This window comes from Camelina sativa, chromosome 2 (assembly GCF_030686135.1).
Source record: "Camelina sativa cultivar CO46 ecotype springtype chromosome 2, ASM3068613v1".
Classification (NCBI taxonomy): domain Eukaryota; kingdom Viridiplantae; phylum Streptophyta; class Magnoliopsida; order Brassicales; family Brassicaceae; genus Camelina; species Camelina sativa.
In genome coordinates this window covers 16,997,648-17,022,871 of record NC_141881.1, presented here as the reverse complement: position 1 = coordinate 17,022,871, position 25,224 = coordinate 16,997,648, and the positions used below count along the sequence as shown (strand labels likewise).

At 36.7% G+C, this 25,224-nt stretch overlaps 5 protein-coding genes, 2 long non-coding RNA genes and 1 pseudogene across 8 annotated transcripts; 5 read left to right on the top strand and 3 right to left on the bottom strand.

Moving 5' to 3' along the window:
- Positions 1-276: 276 nt before the first annotated feature.
- Positions 277-792, bottom strand: LOC147948761 (uncharacterized). The gene is made up of 3 exons (XR_015580106.1): positions 712-792; positions 501-545; positions 277-402 (listed from the first exon to the last, which is right to left on the bottom strand). It is a non-coding gene; the product is annotated as an uncharacterized LOC147948761 (long non-coding RNA).
- Positions 793-2,435: 1,643 nt separating this feature from the next.
- LOC104723737 (importin subunit alpha-5-like) lies at positions 2,436-4,360 on the top strand. The gene is made up of 6 exons (XM_087484585.1): positions 2,436-2,797; positions 2,883-3,046; positions 3,137-3,215; positions 3,391-3,528; positions 3,665-3,795; positions 3,879-4,360. Exons 1-6 carry the CDS (start codon positions 2,723-2,725, stop codon positions 4,060-4,062), a joined length of 771 nt encoding a protein of 256 aa, XP_087340711.1. The 5' UTR covers positions 2,436-2,722; the 3' UTR covers positions 4,063-4,360.
- An 839-nt stretch (positions 4,361-5,199) lies between these two features.
- Positions 5,200-7,657, top strand: LOC104751585 (importin subunit alpha-1-like). The gene is made up of 10 exons (XM_019230443.2): positions 5,200-5,362; positions 5,436-5,526; positions 5,615-5,706; positions 5,800-5,928; positions 6,006-6,191; positions 6,273-6,436; positions 6,535-6,613; positions 6,806-6,943; positions 7,063-7,190; positions 7,273-7,657. The coding sequence occupies exons 1-10, from the start codon at positions 5,333-5,335 to the stop codon at positions 7,550-7,552; spliced, it is 1,317 nt and encodes a 438-aa protein (XP_019085988.2). The 5' UTR covers positions 5,200-5,332; the 3' UTR covers positions 7,553-7,657.
- A 515-nt stretch (positions 7,658-8,172) lies between these two features.
- LOC147948760 (importin subunit alpha-8-like) lies at positions 8,173-11,413 on the top strand. The gene is made up of 11 exons (XM_087468457.1): positions 8,173-8,295; positions 8,556-8,607; positions 8,724-8,780; positions 8,878-8,981; positions 9,081-9,203; positions 9,296-9,478; positions 9,564-9,718; positions 9,796-9,874; positions 9,984-10,112; positions 10,242-10,369; positions 10,455-11,413. The coding sequence occupies exons 1-11, from the start codon at positions 8,173-8,175 to the stop codon at positions 10,738-10,740; spliced, it is 1,419 nt and encodes a 472-aa protein (XP_087324583.1). The 3' UTR covers positions 10,741-11,413.
- Positions 11,414-11,510: 97 nt separating this feature from the next.
- LOC147948759 (uncharacterized) lies at positions 11,511-12,027 on the bottom strand. The gene is made up of 3 exons (XR_015580035.1): positions 11,872-12,027; positions 11,727-11,804; positions 11,511-11,642 (listed from the first exon to the last, which is right to left on the bottom strand). It is a non-coding gene; the product is annotated as an uncharacterized LOC147948759 (long non-coding RNA).
- An 885-nt stretch (positions 12,028-12,912) lies between these two features.
- Positions 12,913-14,025, top strand: LOC104723723 (GATA transcription factor 16-like; annotated as a pseudogene). The gene is made up of 3 exons (XR_015580081.1): positions 12,913-13,163; positions 13,254-13,388; positions 13,496-14,025. The product of XR_015580081.1 is annotated as a GATA transcription factor 16-like (transcript).
- A 646-nt stretch (positions 14,026-14,671) lies between these two features.
- LOC104751578 (receptor-like protein 56) lies at positions 14,672-19,537 on the bottom strand. The gene is made up of 6 exons (XM_087477273.1): positions 18,335-19,537; positions 17,845-18,004; positions 17,627-17,701; positions 17,371-17,445; positions 17,179-17,253; positions 14,672-17,036 (listed from the first exon to the last, which is right to left on the bottom strand). The coding sequence occupies exons 2-6, from the start codon at positions 17,948-17,950 to the stop codon at positions 14,920-14,922; spliced, it is 2,448 nt and encodes an 815-aa protein (XP_087333399.1). The 5' UTR covers positions 17,951-18,004; positions 18,335-19,537; the 3' UTR covers positions 14,672-14,919.
- Positions 19,538-23,120: 3,583 nt separating this feature from the next.
- Positions 23,121-24,078, top strand: LOC104723714 (uncharacterized). The gene has a single exon (XM_010442111.3). It carries the CDS (start codon positions 23,325-23,327, stop codon positions 23,826-23,828), a length of 504 nt encoding a protein of 167 aa, XP_010440413.1. The 5' UTR covers positions 23,121-23,324; the 3' UTR covers positions 23,829-24,078.
- The last annotated feature ends 1,146 nt before the right edge of the window (positions 24,079-25,224 follow it).

Below are 25,224 nucleotides of genomic sequence, written 5' to 3'. Positions count from 1 at the left end.
CTACTTTTCTTATTCTTTCTAAGAAATGCCATTTTTCATAAGAGGAAGAGATGTAAGAAGACTAAATTAACCCTGGCCTATTAACTGAAAAAATTGCATTAATCTATACTATTAATCTTAAACAAATAACATCAAAAATAAAACAAATGTGAGAGAAAATAAAGAATTTATTAGTTTTGGTTGAGAACAATGTTGACGACGAACAAAAATGTCTAGTCCACCGGATCTGGTCCACAGGATATGCTCCACTGGATCTTGTCCATCAAATATGGTCCACTGGATCTTGTCCATCGGATCTAGTCCATCAACATAAAATGTGTGGTCGATAGTGTAAACCTGGCTAGATCGTGAATGATGTCTTCTATAGGTGCATCACTTGTTTTATTTTCTGGTTGAACAGTTCTAGTTTCAAAAAATATGCAGAATAGACAAAATTAGTTAGAAAAATGGACAAGTTTTGGTTTATTGGTTATGGTCCATCGAGAGAGAAAAGACAAAACCTGGCTGAAAAGTGGATTTGGTCCATTGGTGATGCAGCACACATCCTTAAATGAAGTATAAGACATGAAACATATAGGATGGACAACATATTAGGAAACAGAAGAATGGACATGACATCATAATTAGTCCACCGGACGAGTTATTCAAGTGATGGACAAAATAACGGTAGACAAGTTGGTACGTAATAGATCTGGTCCATCAAAAACTTACATGGTGGGTTCTGAGAAGAGAACCTTTGTTTGCATTTCGATCCTAGGTTTTTTGTCCTCTGTTGCAGGTACAATAGATTTTTTGAGACTGTTGAAGAACAAAATTGAAAAATTGGACAAAACCCTAATAATGAGAATTAGAAGTACAAAACAATCCATGGTGTACCATACCTTGACTTGACACATGAATTTCGATTAACACATGGATCATCTCTAATCTGGACAGAGGCATCTGAGGAGAAAATAAGAAACAAAGAAGAAGATGATAAAACAAGAGAAAGAAAAAGAAACAAAGATTTTTTTCCTTTAAATTGTTTAATTGTCGTGAACGATAGGACAAGGGCAAAAGGGTACTTTTTGGAACCCTCTATGGCAGGCGGGAAAAGGGTTTGGCCAAAGTGGCATAGAAGAGAAAGATTGATACTGTTCATGGCATAATCAACATTTTTCTCTTACTCAAAATCTAAAAAAAATGAACGGCTAGGATTAAATATAATCATTGACCACTCGAAGAAACCGTAGTCTGTTCCGTAACACCGCTCTCTCTCTCTCTGTCGATCTGACACTCTTCTTCACTCTCTTCTCTGCATGTTTTCTCTAAAACCCTAAATGAGATTGATTATTACTTTGATTGATCTCTGTTTTCAAACACCTAGATTCCCCGATCATCCGGCGCCAAGCTTCGATGAAACCCTTAAAAATTCATCTCTATTGACGATGCGGGAACCGTGAAAACAAGAGCTGAAGATATGATCGAACAGAACAACAACAAGGATTGTGCTGATGATTGTGGTACAAGCAAAATCCATCATTGCCGTTGGCGTCGTTAGACCTACAAAACCCTAATTTCGCTCCGATTTGGGGATAATCGAGATTGATCCGATCCGATCCTAACCAAATACGCCTAACGAATTGAAATTGAGGTTTGATTAAACCGGCGTTAAACCCATAAACCAAGATTAAATTGTAATCGTAATTAAATCAAACCAAACTGGTTTTCAATTAAATTAATCAATATTGAATCAAACCAAACCGGGTTTCTGATAACAATCATTAGAAAACCGTTTTTTTCCGCCTCTTTATTTATTTAGCCCCTTGACCATTTTTGTTTGCATTCTTTCGCTTGGAAGAGAGGTCAAAGAAGAGAGAAAGCCATGTCGCAGAAACTCAAACCCCTGACAGAGGTTCGTCTTAACGTGTTTTACAAGTAATCAATGAGTCTCTGGATTTAGTTTTGATTGTATCAATTCGCGTAGGTGGACAAAGAGATGATTGATGGTGTTTGGTCAGATGATCCTTCAATACAGTTTACATACGCTTCCAAGTTCAGAGATGAATTGATGGTGTTTGGTCAGAGAAAGCCATGTCGCTGAAACTCAAACCCCTGACAGAGGTATTTTACTTCTTGTAGATACGAATGCTGAGGTATGAGTTGAGATTTTTATGTTATTTACCATAATGTGCAGGCTACATAGGTACTAGCTAATGTTGCTCGTGCTTCAATACAATCCCGTGACTATGTTCTACGGTGTGGTGCATTGAAACCAGTGTTGTCTCTGCTGAATGAGAATATGATAAGAGCAGGGACTGTATTGTAAAAGAGATAGTCACATGTGTGAGGAGGGCTGAATCTATTTGGGATCATGTGCAACAAAGTTCACACGTGAGAGATGAGGCAAGTTGCTTAGGAGGCTAAGAAGAACCTAGAAAGGGATTAAGCTATATAAAGAAAGAGAGGCACATCACAAGGGGCATGATGAATATGGTGAGAGTATAGCCGACATGAGGCTAAGTGGTGAGAGAGGAATCCGAGGGATGTGAGCGAGGATTGCCGATCTCTACTTTCACTTTCATTATCTTTGTTATCATCTTCCTAAGAGATTTCTAGAGTATTATTGTAATCTGAGAGCAAGACTTTACCTTTGACATTAATATTCAAGTATTATTCAGATTAAAGCTTTGATTCTATTAGTTTTACTGTTCAAAGCTTAACAGAATACTGAGAAAGTGAGATGTGGGTGCTTATAACCGCCTCTTGGGCTTTGTCAAACTTCTGCGCTGGCCACCCTCGGCCTCCCTTTCGCCAGGTCTTCTAGCTTCTATCTCTCTCTCTCAGAAGGCTTTGTTTCCTCAGTTTGTACACATTAACACATATGGAAACGTGATTAACAGATGGAGCCAGCACTCACCGCACTTCAGCAAGTTCTTCATATAAATGATGAGTGTTTTTTGTTAAATGCTTGTTCCACACTTTATAATATATCTGATGGTACAAAAGAAAATATCCAGAGTTTTATCGATGCTGGTCTTGTCCCAAGACTAGTTCAATTTCTCGGGTTAGTAATCTTACTCCAAAACAAAAAAATTTAAGCCTTTGCTAAATGTTTAGATCATGAAGGCTGACAATTTTTTTTTTTCTTTTGCAGAAACGATTCTCCAGCTGTGCTTGATCCTGCAATAGGTACCATTATGCAGCTAACTAATGGAGATATTCAGCAGACCAACGTATGTACTTTATATTCCATTTATTGTACCTTTTAAAACACTTCTTGTTGAGTTATCATAATGTCTCTTGAATGATTAATATATCACTATATATTGCTTGTGTACAGTGTTACGATTGGATTTTGTAACCAAAAGGCACTGGATAAACCTCTTTGAACATTTTTTTTTTTCTCAGGTTGTGATAGAGTGTGGTGTTTTACCTGTTCTTGCCAACCTGCTTACTCAACACGGTTTTAGAAAACGGCAAAACTTGAGGAGGGACGCTTGCTGGACGATTTCAAACATCACTGCAGGCACTGAAGAACAAATTCAGGTGACAAGTCTCTTGATTGTGAATGTTGCAGTCTTGTAAATAACATTAAAAAAAAAAAAAAACAAAAAACAAATTTACCCCTTCAGTTTTAAGTAATTGTTTTCTATTTGTGTGTCTTTACCCTAATTTACAACAGTCAGTTATTGATGCAAATCTGATACCAACGTTGATCAATTTGGCTCAAAATGCTGAAATTGACATAAAGGAGGAAGAAGCTGTATGGGCAATTTCAAATGCAGCCTCAGGTGGTTCTCATGATCAAATCAGGTACGTCCATGTCTTCTTTCACTTTTTAACATGCTTATATATTGATCATCACAAGTCAAACAATATCTGTTGGTGTGTTTCAGATACTTGGTGGAGCAGGGTTGCATAAAACCGTTACGTGTTTTCCTAGTATGTCCATATTCAAGAACCATCTTAAAGTGTCTTGATGGATTGGAAAACATTTTGAGGTCCGGAGAGGCGGGAAACTATTACTCTCAGCTGATTGAAGGGCTTGACAAGATTGAGAACCTGCAATACCACGAATAGAATGTGATCTACGAGAAGGCTTTGAGGATTCTGGAGACATACTGGGAGGAAGAAGAGGATGGTGAGCAGACACAACAACCTCCAAGTCGATCGATCTGGTCTTCCAGTTCCTCTGTATTCAACTATAGTTGAAATGTATAATTAGAAATACGCCAAAAAAAAAAAGAAAAAAACCTTTCAAACTGTTGAAAAAACTTTATCTACTTGATGAGATCCCCACACAACCTGATCGTAGAGTGTAAAAGCTCTGTGTCTTATGGAACCAAAACTTAAAGAGTGAGTCAAGTTCTTTGGTGGATTTAATCTTTTGCCCCACTGTTCTTTTATATCGTTTTGAGGCTATTATAGTTTTTTTTGTGTATATCGTTCCTACAAAACGAATTTGTAATGCAAGATTGATTTGGTGTGCGTGAGTGAACTCACAAACTAGTTTAAAAATTGTTAACTGCGCCCCCCAATGCACACACTAAAAAATACATGTACATAGGGAAATAATAGAAGGGTATTACCGTCATTTAAGACAAATCCTAAAGGGTTTAATTCCGAACCAATTTCGTATTTTTTTTGTTGGCAAATTAAAAAGAAATCTCTCCTTTCTTTCTTTCTTTCTAATAACAGCAGAGTCTTTCAGAACCAATTCGGTTTTTTTTTTTTGGCATGTTTTGTTTTGTGAAGAAGAGACGTGATCTTCTGAAAACGTTGAACGCTAATTACAAGCTTCTGATCCCTTTCTAGATCTCTGTTTTCAAATCATGAAAATGAGAGCTGGAGATATGATCGAACAGCAAAAAATTAGTGTTAGTGATAAGAGGACTTGTGCTGATGATTGTCGTACAAGCAACACCCACCATTGGTGTTGGCGTTTGCGTGGTGTTGGTAAGCTTAGACGACCACATGAACCCTAATTTCACTTCGATTTGGGGCAAAATCGTCTGATCCTTAAACCAATACGCCTAACATATTGAGATGTGGGTTTCAGTAAACCGGAGTTAAACCCAAAATTAAATTAAATTTTATTAAACCGGACCAAATCCCAAATTAAATCAAAATAAAACCGGTTTTCTGATAATGATCGTTAGAAAACCGTTTTTTTTTTCGCTTCTTTATAAATTCACTCATCTGTTTATGTTCCCCCTTGACCAATTTTGTTTGCATTCTTGCTCTCAACTGCAAAAGTATTTTTGCCTCTTTCACTTCTCAGCTGAGATTTTTGTTCCTCTTTCAAGTTTTGTAAATCGCTTAGAAGAGAGGTGAAAGAAGAGAGAAAGCCATGTCGCTGAACCCCCAACCCTTGACAGAGGTTCGTCTAAACGTGTTTCACAAGTAATCAGTCAATCTCTTGTTTGGGTTTTTGATTGTATTGATTCGCGTAGGTGGACGAAGAGATGATTCTCGGTGTTTACTCAGATGATCCTTTAATACAATTTGAAAACGCTTCCAAGTTCAGAAAGATTCTATCACATGGTAACAAAACTACTTCCTCTGTTCTTTACTTTTCTTGATCTCGATCTGAGTGTTTCTTTAAGTTTCTTCTTCTTCTTATATATTCCAGAAGAAAACCCTCCTATTGATAAGATCATAGAGTCTGGAGTTGTGCCTCGTTTCGTTGAGTTTCTTAAGAAGGACGATGACAATGTAATTCAGGTTAAAAGATAAAAGATCCCATTAGTTAGATATTGTAATGATTGGTAATTTGTCCTGTAATTCTGATATTTCCATGATCGATCGTTTCGTTAGTATGCTGCTGCTTCCGTTCTACGACTCATTTCTGAAGAGAACACCAAAGTGCTAATTGATCACGGTGTTATCGAAATCTTTGTCCATCTTCTTGGTAGTGCTACTTCTGATGTTCATCTCCGTTTTCAGGTATTTGACTTCTTGTTGATACAAATGCTGAGGTATGAGTTGAGATTTTTTATGTTATTTACCATAATCATGTGCAGGCAACAAGGGCACTAGGTAATGTTGCTCGTGCTTCAGTAGAATCCCGTAACTATGTTCTACGGCGTGGTGCATTGAAACCAGTGTTGGATCAGCTGAATGAGAATACTCAGATGTGGATGCTTAGAACCGCCGCTTGGACTTTGTCAAAACTCTTCTCTGGCCAACCCCAGCTTCTCCTTCGCCAGGTCTTCTAGCTTCTCTCTCTCTCAGCAGGCTTTGTTTCCTCAGTTTGTACACATTAACATATATGAAAACGTGATTAACAGGTGGAGCCTGCACTCTACGCACTTCAGGAAGTTTTTCATAGAGATGATGAATTTTTTTTGTCAAATGCTTGTTGGGCACTTTATTTTCTATCTAATGGTTCAAAAGAAAGTATCCAGAGATTTATCAACGCTGGTCTTGTCCCAAGACTAGTTCAACTTCTCGGGTTAGTAATCTTACTCCTCCAAAACACAAAGTTAAAGCCTTTGCTACATGTTTATATAAGATAATGAAGGTTGACAATTTTTTTCTTTTCTTTTGCAGACACGTTTGTCCATCTGTGATTGATCCTGCAGTAGGTACCATTATGATTCTAACTAATGGAGTTAAGCAGCAGACCAAAGTATGTACATTTATGTTACCTTTTAAAACACTTCTCGTTGATTTATTATAATGTATCTTGAATGATTCAATATATCACTATATATACTGGATATTAGTTGAGAGGATGCTGTGCTTGCATTGTTAGATATTACGATTGGATTTTGTAACCAAAAGGCTCTGGATAAAGTACCTCTTTGAATATTTGTCTCAGTTTTTGATACATCATGGTGTTTTACCTCCTCTTGCCAACCTGCTTACAAAAGACTATGGTGCAACATGGAAAAAGATAAAGAAGGACGCTTGCTGGGCGATTTCAAACATCACTGCAGGCACTGAAGAACAAATTCAGGTGACAAGTCTGATGATTGTGAATGTTGCAGATAACAATTTAAAAAAAAAAACAAATTTACCCCTTCAGTTTTAAGTAATTGTTTTCGATTTGTGTGTCTTTACCCTAATTTACAACAGGCAGTTCTTGATGAAAATCTGATCCCAACGTTGGTCAAGTTGGCTCAAAGTGCTGAATTTGACATAAAGGAAAAAGCTGTAAGGGCAATTTCAAATGCAGCCTTAGGTGGTTCTCATGATCAAATCAGGTACGTCCATGTCTTCTTTCACTTTTGTAACATGCTTATATATTGATCATCACAAGTCAGAGTTTCTATTGGTGTGTTTCAGATACTTGGTGGAGCAGGGTTGCGTAAAGCCTTTATGTGATCTCCTGGTATGTCCAGATCTAAGAGCCATCTTAAAGTGTCTGAATGCATTGGAAAACATTTTGAAGGCCGGAGAGACCAAAAGCTATTACTGTCAGCTGATTGAAGATGCGGAAGGGCTAGAAAAGATTAAGAGCCTGCAACACCACGGAAACAATGTGATCAACGAGAAGGCTTTGAAGATTCTGAAGACATACTGGGAGGAAGAGGATGGTGAGCAGACACAACAACCTCCAAGTTGATGATTTCTGGTCTTTCAGTTGTGAGAGAACCAAGTTCCAGTTCTTCCTAGCGGATTCACCTATAGTTGAAATGTATAATTAGAAATACACCCAAAAAAAAAAAAACCTTTCAAACTGTTGAAAAAACTTTATCTACTTGATGAGATCCCACACAACCTGATATTAGAGTGTAAAAAATCTCTTCCTTGTGAATGGAACCAAAACACAAAGAGTGAGTCAAAGTTCTTTAGTGGATTAATCTTTTGTTCCACTGTTACTTTAAATCGTTTTGAGGCTACTAGACTTGTTTCGTATATCGTTCCAATTGATGCAAGATTGATTTGGTGTGCGTGAACTCACAAACTGTTTTAAAGAATAAAAGGGTATTAACGTCATTTACACCAAATCCTAAAGGGTTTTAATTCCGAAACCAAATTTTTTTTGTTGGCGAAATAAAAACAAAAAAAAAAAAAAAAAAATCTCTCGTTTCTTTCTAATAACAGCAGAGTCTTTCAGAACCAATTTGGTTTTTTTGTTTGGCATGTTTTGTTTTGTGAAGAAGAGACGTGATCTTTTTAAAACGTTGAACGCTAATTACAAACTTCTGATTCTTTTTTGAACTCTGTTTTCAAATCATGAAAATGAGAGCTGGAGAAATGATCGAACAGAACAAAATTAGTGCTAGTGATAAGAGGACTTGTGCTGATGATTTTCGTACAAGCAACACCCACCATTGTCGTTGGCGTTTGCGTCGTGGTCGTAAGGTTAGACGACCCCATGAACCCTAATTTCACTCCGATTTGGGGGAGAATCGTCTAAAAGATTGAAATCTGGGCTTCAGTAAACCGGCGTTTAACCCAAAATTAAATTGAATTGGATTTAACCGGATCCAAAATTAAATCAAACCAAATCGGTTTTGTGACAAACGATAACTAGAAAAACCGTTTTTTTTCGTTCGCTTTCTTTGTTTGTAATCTTGCTCTGCTCAATTGCTAAAGTTCACTTCCTCTTTCACACATTTCAGTTGAGTTTTATAGGGCTTCTCTTCAAGTTTCGTAAACTGCTTTTGGAGAGAGGTCGAAGAAGAAGAGCGAAAAAAAAAAAAAGCCAACGTCGCTAAAAAACCCAAGCTTCGTCGATCGTCACACGATGTTCTCAGAAATTGCGTGTTTCCTTGATGGGTTTTACTCAGATGATCGTTCAAAACAGCTTGAATCCGCTGCCAAGATCAACGAGTTTCTCTTAAAGAGTAAAACCTTCTTTGTTTACTTTTCTTGAAGAGATTCGTCTTTTTATCGAATGTTTCTTTTTAAGTTTTTGTGCTCTCTCTCTCTCTCTCTGTCCAGATATGCCAGAAATAGGGCCTTCTGATACTCAACGGCTGATATATTATGGAGTTATACCTCGTTTTGTTCAATTTCTTCACAGGAATAATTCCCCTGCGCTTCTCGTACGTTAGAAGATTTCCCCTAATCCAAGATTTGATATTTATGATGATGATGATCAGTGTAATCTTTGATTCTCATGTATTCCAATCACCTTTTTCTAGAGTCTGTCAGCTGAGGCTCTATCAATCGTTGCTGCTATTAAACCGGATCTGGTTGTTGATCAAGATCCTGGTCCAAGGCTAGTCACGCTTATTGCTTCACCTAGAGATTATATCCGTGATCCGGTAATCATTATATTTTGTATACTACTTCTCTAGTTAGAGTATGATTTCTCTTTGGCACAGATTATGAGTTTTTGACATTTTTATTCTTGCAGGCTTTACTGGCACTTGCTAATGTTGCTGCTGATCCACTACACCATGACTATCTTCTTAAGTCTGGTGCATTGATGCCACTGTTGAATCTGCTGTCCAAGGATACTACCTTGTTGACGCTCAGAGCTGCCACTCTTACTTTGTGTAACTTGTGTCGTGGCAACCCTCCACCCACCTTCGAACAGGTCTTTTTACCTTATCTCTCTGTTTCCTCTGTTTCTATACATCCAAAACTTTAATTTCAACATTTGAATGCATTGCTTAACGCAGGTGATACATGCACTTGAACTACATCTTGATTCAAATGATGGAAAAGTGTTGGAAAATGTTTGCTCGGCCATTCAGTATCTGTGTAATGGTTCAGAAGATGGAACCCAGAGTGTGATCGATGCTGGTTTTGTCCCAAAACTAGTTCAACTTCTCCAGTTAGTACTAGTACTTCTCCTTTTGTGACATGTTTGAATACTCAAAAGGCTGACAATTTTTTTTGTTTCTTTTGCAGACACCCTTCCCCATCTGTGCTTATTCCTGTACCGCGTCTCATTTCCACTATAGTTAGTAAACATAAGGACCAGATCCAAGTATGTAACGTTAAAACTTTTCGAAAGCGTACTTTTTTCAGTGTCTTTAGTACGTTTATACCACTATTAGTAGAGAGGAGATTCATTGCTTGTGTTGTTATATGTTCAGTGTTTGATCGATTGTGGTGCTTTACGCATTATTTCTGACCTGTTTAATCGAGACTATGACGAAGAGGTAAAGACAGCCACCTTCTTGGCGGTTATAAGCATCACCTCAGGCTTTAGAGAACATATTCAGGTGAGGAACTGACAAGTTATTTGTTGCTTTCTCATGTGCATCAGTTTTTTTTATTGTTGTAGTTGCAGAACATATACAAACTTTACACTTGTGTTGCTGTCGCTAATTCCTTTCCCCTGGTGATAACAGGCAGTTATTGATGAAAATTTGATTCCAAAGTTGGTCAGTCTGGCTCAAAATGATGAATTGGGGATGAAGAAGGTAGCTGTATGGGCAATTTCAAATGCAACCTTAAGTGGTTCTCATGAGCAAATCATGTACGTCCCTCCCTGTCTTCTCTCTTTTTTCACTTAAACATGCTTACTGAATCATTAATTCACTATCTCCATTGGTTTGATTCAGATTCTTGGTGGAGCAGGGTTGCATAAAACCTTTATGTGATCTCCTGTTACATCCAGAGCCAGTTATCATCTCAGCGTGTCTGAATGGATTGGAAAAGATTTTGGAGGTTGGAAAGGCAGTGATGATGAGAATAGGAGGAAACGTGAACAATTACACTCAACGGATTGAAGACGCGGAAGGTCTACAAAAGATTGAGAACATACAACACCACGAAAACAACGAGATCTCCGAGAAGGCTTCCAAGATTTTAACGACATACTGGCAGGAAGACGATGGTGAGAATTGAGAAGACACAACAACCTCCAAGGTGATGATCTCGTTTTGCAGTTGTAAGAGAACCAGATCTTCATCTACTTTATGATATCTTCATCTACCTTTCAAACTGTTGAGAAATCTTCATCTACACTATGAGATCCAACACAATCTATTTGAAAAAATGGCTCTCTAGATATTAAGAGATTAGGTTGATTTAGGAAAGATGACTGTAGATACGTTTATCCATTGAAATAATTAGGCTGAATTGTACAGTATTTGGCATTAGATGAATGTCAGGGAAGGTGATATTTGGACATATTGGTAACGTTGTTGGTGTTGTTCAACTTTTACTGACAACATATTTTTCAGCCAAGATATGAGTTCAAAGCTTTTTACTTCATACTATAAACTCCTCTCATCTTTCAACACTAAGTTCCTGATGAACTCGATCAGTGATGGATCGTTGATTAATGCAATTATCGTTGAATAGTTGTAGATAAATAGATTGAAAAAAATGTTATGCATTATAAACACACTTAATGAACTGACAATGCATCTTGTAAAGAAAAGAAAGCTGATCATACAGATTTGTCAGATTGTTTGGTTCCAGAGAATTATTGATTGGCTTCAAGAACTCTATAATCATTGAAACAAACAAAATAATAATTTAGCTTTCTATGTGACAAGATAAACAAAGGAAACAGTAGAATCATACGAGAGTGAGGTTAATATATTTTCCCAATCTTTTTGGAATATGTCTCCTGATAAGCGATTTTGCGCAAACATAGCTACAGAGAGACATTTTCAGGTAAATTCAGAAGCATTTCTTACTTCCTTAATAAACAAGAAATCAGATACTTACATATGTTTTAGGTAAGGCAGTGACCCACATTCCATAGGGTTTGAACCAAAAAGGTAATTTGGCACAAGTCACTGCAAAAAGAAGCAAAAGGTTCCCCCATTTTATAACTTTTTGTCAACTAGGACAGTAAAAAACAGAGGAAGAACACTTCTCACGTAATTCAAGATACCGAAACTTGGGAAAACTCTGGTGGAAGTCTACCTGGAAGAATGAACCTCTTAAGGGAAGGGACACTGCAAATGAAGCAACATTAGTTATATAGAGTTAAAAACCATAGATTTCCTCCGGCTAGTTTCTTACAAGTGTGTGATATGACAAGTGTCGTTGTTGTTGAATCAACAGTTACATTTGATTGTGCTGTTTCATCCTTCGTTGAGAACATCTTGAGTTATTGTACTGTACACTCACATACCAAGTAGATAAAAGTAAGAACCTAGAGTCGATAGCTTAAATGGCGACTTTGCGACATGAGCTTGTACGCTGTATATAAACTTAAGATCCAATGTTTACTGTCGTCTAGTAGAAAAGAGGCTTGGTAAAAAGTTACTGAAATCTTGAAATCTCCATGCTGGTTATAGAACCAAAGAAAGGGTTTAGTTATTAGGATCATATTCATTATTTACGGAAGCACCATTTTTAGCGATTTAACACCAATTAGAAAAGAGAGAGAGAGAGGTGATCAAGATAAATGTAAGTACTGTATGTGGTGGTTCAAGTGGGAGACAAATCAGTCCCTTTCTGTCTTCTCAATCAATTTTAAACCTCAAAATGAATATCCTCCTAACCAATACACTGTCCAAAAAGCACAAAATCTTGTTTTTTTCAACATTTAAAGATATGCCTTTATCATCATAACCTAAATTCAAGTATTGTCACTTTGACCCAGGACATTGTTAAGTCAACATTACACACCAAGCACACAATCTTATTTTGGGTAACCATTTGCAGAATAAATAATATGTGGTCTGAATCCTATCTACATGGCTTATTTCCCTACCACACTTGTTTCTTTTCTCCTTTATAACCAATCTAACATATCTCAACTTTTTCACTATGTACATATTTATTTATCCCCCAAAAATTTGGAACGTAAGATTGAATGAACGGCTACGATCAAAAAGGTACAAGTGAATCATCATGGTTGATCCCCACTCGAAGAAACCGTACACCGTTCCGTATCTGATCAAACACACCGGTCAAAGTGGCGCCCTTTTTCTTTTCACCAAAATCAACTCACAATAAGCGAACTTGTGTTTGGCGGGTGGCTTCCTCTGTTAATAGAGAAGAAACAAGAAGGTGTTTTCGTCATTTTAAAATCAAATTCCTAGGGTTTAATTCCATAACCAATTTTTATACAAATCGCGTTTAGTTTTTTTTTTTTTTTCTATCATTGTGATTTGTGTCTGTCGGTTTGGTTCTCTCTCTCTGACACTCATTATTCACTCTTTCCAAGTTTTCTTGCATGTTCTGTAAAGAGACGTGATCTTTCCTTTATCATCTCTGTTTTCAAACCCTAGCTTTCTTGATCCCGATCGCGCGGCGCCAAACTTCGTAAATTCAACTGATTGAGAATGTTGGATCACAGTGAAGAGGTAAAATGATGATCTGCTTCTTCTTCTTTTGATTCTGATGATGATGATTGATGATCTAGTAATAAGCTGATCGATCTCTGTATGTTTCAGGTTTTGGTTGATTCGGAAACCATGGAAAGAAGAGCTGGAGATGTTATGATCGAACAGAGCAACAACAAGAAAACTTGTGCTAATTGTGGTACAAGCAAAACCCCTCTTTGGCGAGGTGGTCCTTCTGGTCCCAAGGTTCAGACATAAACCCTAATTTCACTCCGATTTGGGGGGGGATCAATCGAGTTTGATCTTGTCTCTGATCTGATATGTTTTTTTTTTATTGGTTTTGTTCTATGTAGTCGTTGTGTAACGCATGTGGGATCAGAAGCAAGAAGAAGAGAAGAGTAACAGAGGATGATGGTAACAAGAAATTGAAAAAATCGAGTTACGGCGGCGGGGGAACCCCTAAATTTGGTGATTCTTTGAAAAACAGAGGTTGATTGATTTGGGGATGAAGAAGAGTCGATCAACGGTGGAGAAGCAACGACGGAAGCTTGGTGAGGAAGAACAAGCCGCTGTGTTACTCATGGCTCTATCTTATGGCTCTGTGTACACTTAAGTGGTTCCTACACCATGATTAGGGTTTTAATTCTTGTGTTTGGGGAGCAATGATGATGATGATTAGTGATGAGTGATGACTAACAAAAAATGGGTGTGAAATTCTGTGTTTTTTCCAATTTAATTTGTTTTGGATTTTTGGGGGTATCTTTATGTTGTGATTTTAGTAAATCACAAAAGAAAAGTTTTGGAAATTGTTAGAAGATTAATGAAAGAAACAAAAGATGTTCGGTGGTAGTATTATTTAATTTCGAACATTTGTTTTAAATTATTGTTTTCTGTGTTGAAATTTTGTCTTTATTAAGACAGGAATGGGGCTTGCCTATCTGTTAAGCACAAATCTTGTCCAGTCCCAGAACTATATAATACAGTGTAATTTTAAATTTTGAAATGACAAATAAATTTTATTTTCTCATAATTGTATGTTCTGAGTTTGCTACTATATTTCATTATGCTGCCACTTTTTAGGTTCAATTCTCTCATTAATCGTATATATAAAATTACTTCCAATTTTCTTTTCCATCAGTTCCGTGGGAATCAAACAATTATAAAAGTAGGGAATGATCATTTTTGTTACACATTAATGATAATAACAAATATTATGATGTGTCAACATTAAAACCCATATCACTTATTGCATGTCCCGTAGTTAGGTAACACAGATCTTGGTCTGGCCGCATGGAAAATGTTTTTCTTTATACACGTCTGCTAGTACTATTCAACTAGTTAAATGTGTTTAGTTGTAAAATCAACTCCAATCGCCATTTAGTAGGAGTACTAAACTTAAATGTAAACTTTTGCATAATTAAAATAATTTAACATTATCAAATACTGTATTTGATTATTAACAAAAACATAGATGAATCTTTTGCAACAGAGACAACCTGCATAACTTACATTCCTCTGTCACACCAACACTTAAATTTCTTGCTTCTAAATTAAAATGTAAAATACACAAAACTTCGTTTATTACATGGTGAGTGTGTGTGTGTGTGGAGATCTCAACAGTTCAACTCACTGTCCAGAGAGATTCAATCCATCGTCTAGAAACCCCATACATATACATGTAAGTAAAAGCCAAAGCACATGTACTTACCAAAAAAAACAGAGGATTGAAGTTTTTTTTGCTTGATTAAGAAAATCCAAGAACTGTGCTGAAATGGTTTTAAGACAACTTACGTTTCGCAGAGGCGATGAAGGCTTCGACAAGGCAAAGCCATATTCGACGCCAAGAACAATCGACATACATAAGTACAAGAATGCCTATCAGTGCAGTAACATAAGTTGCAGCTGTACTCCAATAAAAGACCAACATGTCAATAGCAGCTTCATTATCATCTTCTTCTCCTTCATTATCTGGTTCCTCTGAGTTCTTCTTAGCTTCACAGCTTCTATCGGTTGGCGGTCCACAGAGAAGAGGATTGCCTATGTAGCTGGTCTCGTCGAAGGTGTTAAATTGCCTACCTTGGGGAATGATGCCTGATAAGTTGTTGTAAGAGACGTTGAAAACAGCAAGAGAAGTGAGATTGGTTAATTGGTGAGGAATTCTTCCTTGTAACATGTTATAAGAAAGATCAAGGCTCTCAATGTCCTCCAGTTTGGAGAAGCTATCTGGTATAGCACTTGACAAGAAATTATGAGACAGATTCAAGGCTCTTAGTTTGGAGAGATCTCCAAGCTCTGCTGGGATAACACCACTTAGTTCATTATTTGACAGATCCAAGCCATACATATAATCAAGTGTTCCTTCACTTAACTCAGACGCCCCAGTATAAGAATCATACCTTTGCTTCGCTGCAAATTTGATTTCAATTTTCATATGAGTTAGGTAATTTAACCTGAAATACTCAACCACAAACGTGGATTTGTAAACCAAAAATGTAGATTTGTATAATCCCAAGTATAAGTTCTCCACAGAGGAAACTGCACCAATGTAGGCAACTTGATCATCGTTCCCTCCCAGTCCAAATGATAAATTACTGAGGCATGACGGTATAACGCCATTGAGCTTGTTATTTGAAAGATCTAAAAGTCTGATGCTTCTCCATTCACACAGCATCCTTGGAATACTTCCTGTTAAGTTGTTACCCTTCAGCAAAAGAATACTCATGTCGTAGGCATTTACAAACTGCGGGATACTCCCAGAGAGATTATTATTCCGTAAATCAAGTATTTGGACATTTTCGAACCATGTGTCCGGAATTGGCCCTGTGAAGCTGTTGTTGTGTAGGAAAAAGCTTGGCCAAACTACACTACCAACATGTGATGGTAAGGCTCCAGTTAATAGGTTTGCAGAGAGGTCTAGAAAATAAAGATTTTCATAGGCCAGAAGCGAAGGTGGTATTGCACCTTCTAAGAAATTGTTGGACATGTCAAGTAAAAACAAACTAACCAAGTTAAGCAAACCAACTCCGATCTTCCCGGTAAATAAGTTGTTATCGATTCTTAGCACCAACAATAAAGTGAAGTTTGTACGTCTTTGAAGGAAATGGCCGCTAAATTTGTTGTGAGACAGCTGCAGGAATCCTAATGAAAAGCAACCTGTGCCAAAGCTTCTAGGTAGCTCTCCTGATAAATTATTATAAGACAGGTCCAAGAATGAAATGTTTTTCATTTCACCCATAGATGATGGGAAATTCCCTTGGAACCCATTATTCGAGCCATTCATATGTACCATATTCCGAAGCACATGACCAATATTATCAGGTACCTGTCCACCAATATCATTATCTGATATATCCAGAACATGCAAATTATGCATGACTAGTGTAGGCATTTGGAAGACAGTGAATGAATTGTTCTTCAACTGTAAGACTTCAAGTTCTGGATTATTCTCCAACAGCCATGTAGGAATATTTCCAGATAATCTATTGTCGGATAGATCAACTAGACGTAAGTTCTTCTGGTACATGAGAAAGTTGGGGATTTTCTCCAAGCCGCAAAATCGTAATACAACAACATTTAGTTGAAACTTTGGCTTCCAATTACTTTCTGTCTCTACTTGAACCATATCAGTTGCTGATGAAATTATGAGCACCTTGAGCTTTGTTAGGTTGGCAAGTGGATCGAGTGAGAACAAGCCTTCAAAGTTATTATCTGACAACGATATATATTGGAGGGACTCGAGGCTACTGAAACTAGATGATATATTTCCACTTAATTGGTTTGATGAAAGATCCAGAAACCGTAGCTTGTTCAACCTACCAAAACACAGAGGAAGCTGACCTACAAAATTATTTCCTCTGAGATCTAGTTCGCGCAGATTCTTCATTTCACAAAAAGCTGCAAAAAAAGGATAGTTTGGAAAAAAAAGCAGATGATGAGAATAATAAGATTAGTTATATTTCTCTCATAACACTTCTCAGACCTAATATGTTATGTTGTTCAAATAGATAATCTTGGAGGTGAGGTAAAGACATATTACCTTCCATTGGTATAGGTCCGTCGAATCCATTTTGAGCAAGACTCAGGACTTCCAAGTTAGTCAAATTCTTTAATTCTGAAATAAAGTAAACATAAACATTATACCTTGAAAATTGATATTTCGGGAGAAAGACAAAGGCTAAATTCACATCCAACCTTAATAAATTATAAAGTCAAATTTTAGCAAACTTGCCTTCCCATTCCATTGAGCCATAAAGTCTATTATCACTTAGATCTAGAGCCTTCAGCTTCTTTAAGTAAGGAAACTCTGCCATAAAACAAAGAAACACAAATCAAAGACTCCTAATAATATGGACATGATGTTCTTAAAGATAGCATAAACTAGTATCAGCAATTATGTAGAGTTTCAACCTGTTAAAAGTTCTACTACAGAAAAGAAAGAAGAACAATTATATATGAACAGTCACTATTGACGTAAATGCTACTACCTCTTATAGGCATGGAGCCGTTAATTCCGTTTCCGCTTAGATCCAGCAGTTCCAAGTTTGTCAAGTTTCTAAGTTCTGAAAGAGACTCCACGAGAATACTCATTCGATAAGAACTAAAATAAAGACATGGGATATTGTATCGAGTACTATATAAAAGAGAAACGATCTAACCAATGATACATCAGAAATAAATAGGTTTACTAGAAAGAGAAACATACCTTTAACAGGAAAATGGCCATCTACTAAGTTATACCGAAGAGAAAGCTTTGTAAGTGATGTAGCAGCATTAATTAAGAAAGGGAAAGATGTTATTGTTGAATTCATTTGAAGATAAATTCAGACTCTCCAGGTTTCTTAATAACCTTAGGCTTTTATAACCTGCAAAATAAAATCTCGTTAACAAAGTATACAAAAATAACATAGCTCCTTCTAATCACTTGGATAAGTGGATGATAATAGTCTTGTTTGCATGCAAATGGAGATAGTGTGAGTTGAACTGTACGGAGTTTGGAAGGAACATGAGTGAATGTGCTACATGGCATATACATCAACTCTTTTTTCATGCTGGAAATAATCTAAGGTACTATAGTTTTAAATGGTATCAACTTTCAAGAATTTATGAAAAACTTTAGTGCAGGGAACAATGTATCGAAATAGAGACCGTACAAGTGGTAAGAAAAAAGAAACATTGGGAGAAACTTGATATACCTTCCACATCATCAACCAATCTGTTTAATCTGGACTCGGATAAGTCCAGAATTCGAACCTCTTCAAAAGGATGCAGCAAAGAAAGATTTAGAGGAGAACTCTTTAAAAACATCGATTTGTAAAGGGAAAGCTCCATAACTCGCCTGCTTGTACGATTGCACTTAACTTCCTCCCACAGGCAGCAATCGCTATTTGTATTATTAGTCCAAGTAGGGAGAACAAAGTCATGATTCCATCCTTGGCTCTTTGAGATGACAAATTTTTTGAGCTCCAACAAAGCTTTCCTTTCTTTCAGGATACAGCTTTTATATCCATGTAGTTGCCCCAACATAATCATCATCCATATCAGGTTTTGACCCAAGAACACCTTCCCTTTCATTGGTTTAAGTCAAAAAAAAAAAAAAGAGATTCACAAACTTTGGATGCTAAGTTTGATGTTTTCCATGTTTATACAAGCATATAAAACTACTGTTTTGACATTGAGGAATTGGAAAACCCAAGTGGCATCATAAACTATATATTTTACAAAGTCCATATCTTATGTTGAAAAACATTCATATAATATGACATACCTTGTGACGTGCTTAGCATTATCAACTATTCAACTTCAACTAAGCTATATACAAAACTAACAAAGACATATTGTATACATAAGCCACGAGGGTTCCCTCATCCACAAGAATAAGAAAGCTCAGTCATAATTATAGAGTTTGCAACAACTAGTTACTACTTACTACGAATGATTCAAGAACAAGCAAAAACTATACTTAAATATCCCCCAAGAGTGCAAGACGATGCTTTCTTTAGCCTGTAATATATATAATCTTTGAGAGCAATGTACGCTAGTTGAATTATTCAGATAAATATTTGATTTTTTTCATAAAGAATATAATAAAGAGAGAAGAAGAAAGATCTACCCTTTAAAAACTCAGCCAAACGAATTACCAAAAAAAAACACTCAAAGCGGTAACTGGAACGAGTTGCTGCTAAACCACCAAACACAAACCCTCTCGTTTCATCGACATAAGAATTGGGGAATGATTGATTCGCCCTAGGACAGTAAAAGAAGAAGAAGAAGAAGAACCCATCATGAATCGAGAAAAGGGAATCCGATTGAAATAGTAGTAGACTGCCATGGTGGATCTATCGTGCAAGCAAGCTTCTGAATTTTAAACTTTTGGTTGATTCTCATTACTGTAGTCTGTACTCTGTAGTAGTGTTCTTAAAATTTGAATCTCCGATTCGCTTGTTGGGTTTTGTTTTGGGCTATAAAGAATTGGCCCAATAAAATAGAAGTAATGCACTAATAAGAGTCCTACGAAAGGCAAACACCCCAGACGCCGTTACTCTACAAAAAATGGAGCCTTAAAATGTTTGCCTTTGCCCATTGCTTGTAATGGTGTTGATTTACATTTATTTTTCTTATGACTTTCTTTCACCAGAAAATTAAGAAGATTAATTGACATGCATGGCCAAATGAGTAACTCGTGACAGCGACGTCTTGGCGGTTCAACGCAACACGATTGTCCATACAATATTGATCCTTGGGCACATGTCACATGTGAATCATGGGTTAATTTGAATATCTGATCAGTGTCAAGATGATGTGTTTTCACTATAAGAGATTGTTACGTTTATATACGTTAATACTTGAAAATAATATGTCAAAAGAAAGAAAGTCGTGTAGTGTTTCTGCGTTTTGTTTAATTATGCATTAATTACTGGCTGAAAATGTTATCGGTCGAGGAGTTATGAAATTAAGATCGAGTCATTATCTATTTTGAAAAACACAGAAGATTTCAAGAATTCAAAAAATGAGAAGAAAATGAAAATGAAAATGAAAAACATAAAATTATTAATTAGGAGTTTTAAATGAATGATAGTATATATGAGAATCCTTAATCTAATCTCGTCGATGCGTCCTTCTCAACTCTTCATTGGATCAATAATACAAAAGTATATATGATGGTGAAAATCTTATAAGAAGCATAATCAAAAATGTTTTGAATACATATCGATCGGTTTGATTTTTTTTTAAAGAGAAGTATTCTTTGAAATACGTTAATACCTCTTGAGAGAGAAAATCGGGCGAGTGGTTTCCACGCGCGGCGATTTTTTCTCTCCCAAATTCTTCTTCTTCTGATCACAACCTCTTGCTCCGTCGTTGGGGGTTCTCCGTCGACTCCGGCGACGACGAGAGCCCAAGGCTCATGGTGCTTCATCGATTAACCGCTGCATCAATCTGGTGAAAGATTCGTGGTCGAAATCAAGGGAACAGTGGAAGGGAGAAGCTTCCTCGACACACTAACGGTAAGAGCTCTATCGGCGGTGGTGCGACGAGGAGTAGAAAAGGGAGATTCACGGCAAGGATCAAGAGAGAAGGTGGTTAGATCTGAAACTCGGAGATTCTGGAGGTTTCTCAGCGTTGTTGTTCGATGGGGGAGGTCGTCTACGGCAAGGAGGAGCTAAGCCACCGTCGAAGGGTTCAGATCTACTCCCTACCGCCTATCTCTTCTCACATGTGAGCCTGTTTCTCTTCGACAATGAAAGCTCGGCTTTTTTCTTCCTCCTCGAAGCTGCTCTACGGTGGCGGGATGGCAACGGATGTTGGATCACCATCTCCGTTTGACTCGCGTCGTCCAGGCTCGTCGGAGGACCTGTTCCGACGAGCATCCGCAAAATTTTGGGCGGCGGCTGCAACTGTGTTCTTCAGTTGCAGAATTAGGGTAAACGAAATCCGGTTTGATTCCGGTTCGTGTTTTAAACCCGGGTCAATTTTGATTCACGGTTTTTTATTTGGTTTAATGTAAGCGGTTTAAGCCCTTTGGAGATTGTAATGGGCTAAATCCGGAAATAGCCCATTGGACATTTATTTATAAAATTGAATACCCTTTAACAAAAAAAAAAGTATTCTTTGAAATCATTTAGTATATATAATTATATATGTATTATGTATATATGGTGAATAGCTCTGTAAATCTAAGCCAGAGTTCAATCCTCACCAAACGCATCGATCTTCTCTTAGCCGTTGCAAAATTCATATATAACGTTTGGAAACTTTTAGAGATTAGTTTAGGATATGGATTTTTTTTTAAAACATAGTAATTTGGTAATGTTGCAGCATTAACAATTGCTTTAAGTCACTAAAGCAAACAAAATACCCACCTTTTTAAAATCAGCGTAACTTTAATCATGAGATCACCATAAGCATGGTGTGACCATCTTCAGTCTGGTCTTTTTGACTAAAACTAAGCTTGCTTGTAGCTGGAATCATTTTGTTAATTTACCTACAATTGGAAACTTTTTTTTAACTATAGCAGTTGTCTTAGTTATGATTTTACTTGAATTATGATACTTTTGATCAAATGACTTCTTTTTGGAATGCAAAAAAAAAAAAAAAAAAAAAAAAAGGTTTCTCAACACCTATCCACTAGGTTTCGTGACTTACTTTCTCCTCCACTGTTCACATATTCTTTTTCTATGAAACAATAACATCTCAATACGGGATATAAGTCATATAACATCCGGCCATGCGGTCTATTCCTTGTGATTGTTTCCACTGGTCATAGAAGTTTCAAAGTTGGAATTACTGGGTGGCACGAAGTTAAGCCGGAATGGTAATCATGCAATAGTGATTTTTTTTTTTTTGTGTGTCTGTGTTTTATATAGAACAAATGGTATTCAACGCCACTTAAGGTATTTATTTAGTAATGACTATAAGTGACGTTGAATGTGTTAACAAATGGAATTACGGAATCACGTTTTCTATTTCATAATCAACACTAATTCATTTTCTATATATAACCATTCCTTCAAATCTGTAGCACTTGAGAGTTTTAAGTTCGAGCAACTTATCGAATTTTCTCATAATTTTGATTTTCGAAACCAAAAACAAAAGCTGTTGAGGCTCAAGTCGGCACTTCCGTCATCTTCACGTCTACTCATCGAAAGCTAACCACGTCATAACTAAAAGACCCAATAAAAAACGGCCACGTTTAAAAGCTTGTAAAAGAGTCAAGCCCCACTATAATGACCACTAGATTATTTATTTTATTTTGTGTTGTTGTTGTTGAAGATTCTCTTCATCTTAATTTTTAACCCCAACCCTACTTGGCTCGTCGACGCAGCCGCCACGAGATCGCCACGAAACTAGGGATTTTACCGTAAATTCCACATTTTAAGAGATGACGTGACGTATTTGCCCCCGACATCCGCGTATTTCCGGTGCTTTATTACAAGACCTTCGGTCATAAAAAGGTTAACGTGTCCGCGTCAACCTTTTTTATTGCATTCACTATTCATCTCCTTTTTGCAAAACACTCAAAAATCCTCGACAACAAAAAAAATATTTGTAACGAGCGATTTATGTATAATTTTGCATGCACCACAATATTTGCACTGGATAATTATAGTCTTCACAGTTCACACACAAATATATAAATTTAATCATCCAAAATCTCCAATAATTTATCTCCACTACTTTGCATAACTCTACTATTTTATAAGAACTGAACAATCGATTAATCGAACCAGAGTTTTCTTTTCATTTAAAAGTATTAAATAACCCAGATTTGTTAAGATTTTAAATGACTTTTTACAAATCACAAACTAATAACACTAAACTTTAACAGAGTTTAACAAAATTTTGATCTAATAACAACAGATTCTGCATAACATTTAAAATCTTTAAAACTCTTTTCAAATCTTAAACCAATAACCCCCACTTAATACACTCCACCGAACTTTCACTAATTATATACTAACTTTATTAAAGCTAACCTTTTTTGTACTAAAACAAAAAATCATTTATAGTATAAGTTTTTATATTAAAAAATCATCGATAAAAAGAAGAACACTCCTCCTCTGAACGTGCTTCTTCTTTCTTTCCCACTCCTCTTTGGCTCTCTCTCATCTTCTTCTTCCTCTTTTACCTTTTTTGTGCATATTATTCTCACACACTAAACTAAGTTTCTAAATCCGATCTCTGACAATGGAAACAAACCGGTTAGACACTTTGTCTACACTTGTTGTTGTTGTTATGCTGCTAGTGTCAGTAACACCGACAGTGACATCTAAAGACGAGGTTGTTTCTTGTACAATGTGTTCTTCATGCGACAATCCTTGTAGTCCAGTCCAATCATCTCCTCCTCCGCCTTCTCCTCCACCACCGTCAACTCCCACAACCGCCGCATGTCCTCCGCCTCCTTCTCCTCCTAGTCCTAGCTCCGGCGGCAGTAGCGGTGGTGGTAGCTCTTACTATTACCCTCCTCCTTCTGGCGGCAAATACCCTCCACCGTACGGTGACGGTGGTCAAGGCTATTACTATCCTCCGCCTTACTCAGGAAACTACCCTACGCCGCCTCCGCCGAACCCGATCGTCCCTTACTTCCCGTTTTACTATCATACTCCACCACCAGGTTCTGGCTCAGATAGGTTTACGAGTTCTTGTTCTATTATTTTTGCTCTTTTCGCTGTCTTCCTCTGTTTAGTGTGACGGATAAGTATATTCGCCGGAAAATTAAAGAAGAAAACATCGGAATAATGTGGCAAGATCGGTAGATCTACAAAAATGTTTAGATATATCTTTTGATCATGGAAAACCAAATGATGTTGGATCAAATCATTATCTTTTTTACTTTTCTTCGATCTGTTTTTAACTTTTTCTCTTCTTCTTTCTTTTGTTGTTGACAATTTGTATTTAATTGTTCTTGATAATATTAACATATTCAGAATTCAGAAATAAAGAATTGTTTACTTTTTATACAGTATATATGTGCTCTTTTAGTGGTTTACACTTTACACTTAATTAGTTCGATTTTAACACTATTTTGTCGGTTGGGTTTATTTTGCCTTTGAAATACAGTAATGATTTATCTTACTCCTCTCTGTATTCGTTAATTAACCAATCCTGTCGTTTTCACGACTAATGGTCAAACGATACAGTAATAAATTTGGTATATCTATTGATCAGCTAAATTCACGGCTAGTAGTACCTTTTTAATTATTGTAGTATTAGTTTATAATTCACATGTGATTGTCGTTAAATCAGAATATATTAGTATTTCAATTATTGTGAGTGAATTCGCACCGTTGGAAAATTCAAAATACACATGCAACGAAAATTTTATAGCTAGCCAGCTTTGGTCCAACACATATATCTTTCTGTTTTCCCAAGAGGCTAAATTATGTATCGATAAAAAACATATTTCCCTTTTGTTTCGCTTAGACTGTGGAAATTTATATGTACCTGACCTCCATTGTTGACCTTTAAAGATAAGCCGTAAAAAAGTGCATTAAAATACGAATACCCAACATAAAGATAGTTTATTACTATTCGGGTAGTCGCAATTAACCCTAAAAAGTTGTTGAGGCAGTGGGACAAAAGATCAATGGTCTGTCTCTACAATAATTGTTTTTTATTGTTTACTGTTGTTGAATGTTGGTCTGAGTTTAAAGGGATGATATAATTGGTAAAACGTTGCTGACACTCTGACTGGGTTAGAGGGTTGGGTTACTTAATCAAGCCTAAACAGAAGCATGTGACCCTAATAATCCGAAGGCGCAAAGAAGATATAATATTTGGCCATTCACTAATAATTTATTTCGAAAATGTTGATCAAAAAAGGAAAGAAAAATACGGAAAATTTAGAGAATCATAGTTTCCTAGGGCCTACGACTAAGCAGCCCGACCCAATACATTGTGGAACACCCGACCAGTCTCCGGACTTACGTCGGTTTTTTTTTTTATTCTTCTATGAAAAGCCTTTTCTCATTGCCTCCAAACAAAGATGGGGATGCACATCAATTTATGACTTCAGGGATGGCATCGCGCGAGAGGTTTTCTTAAGAACATAGTCGACCATGGATACAACCAGCAGGCCAATTTTATG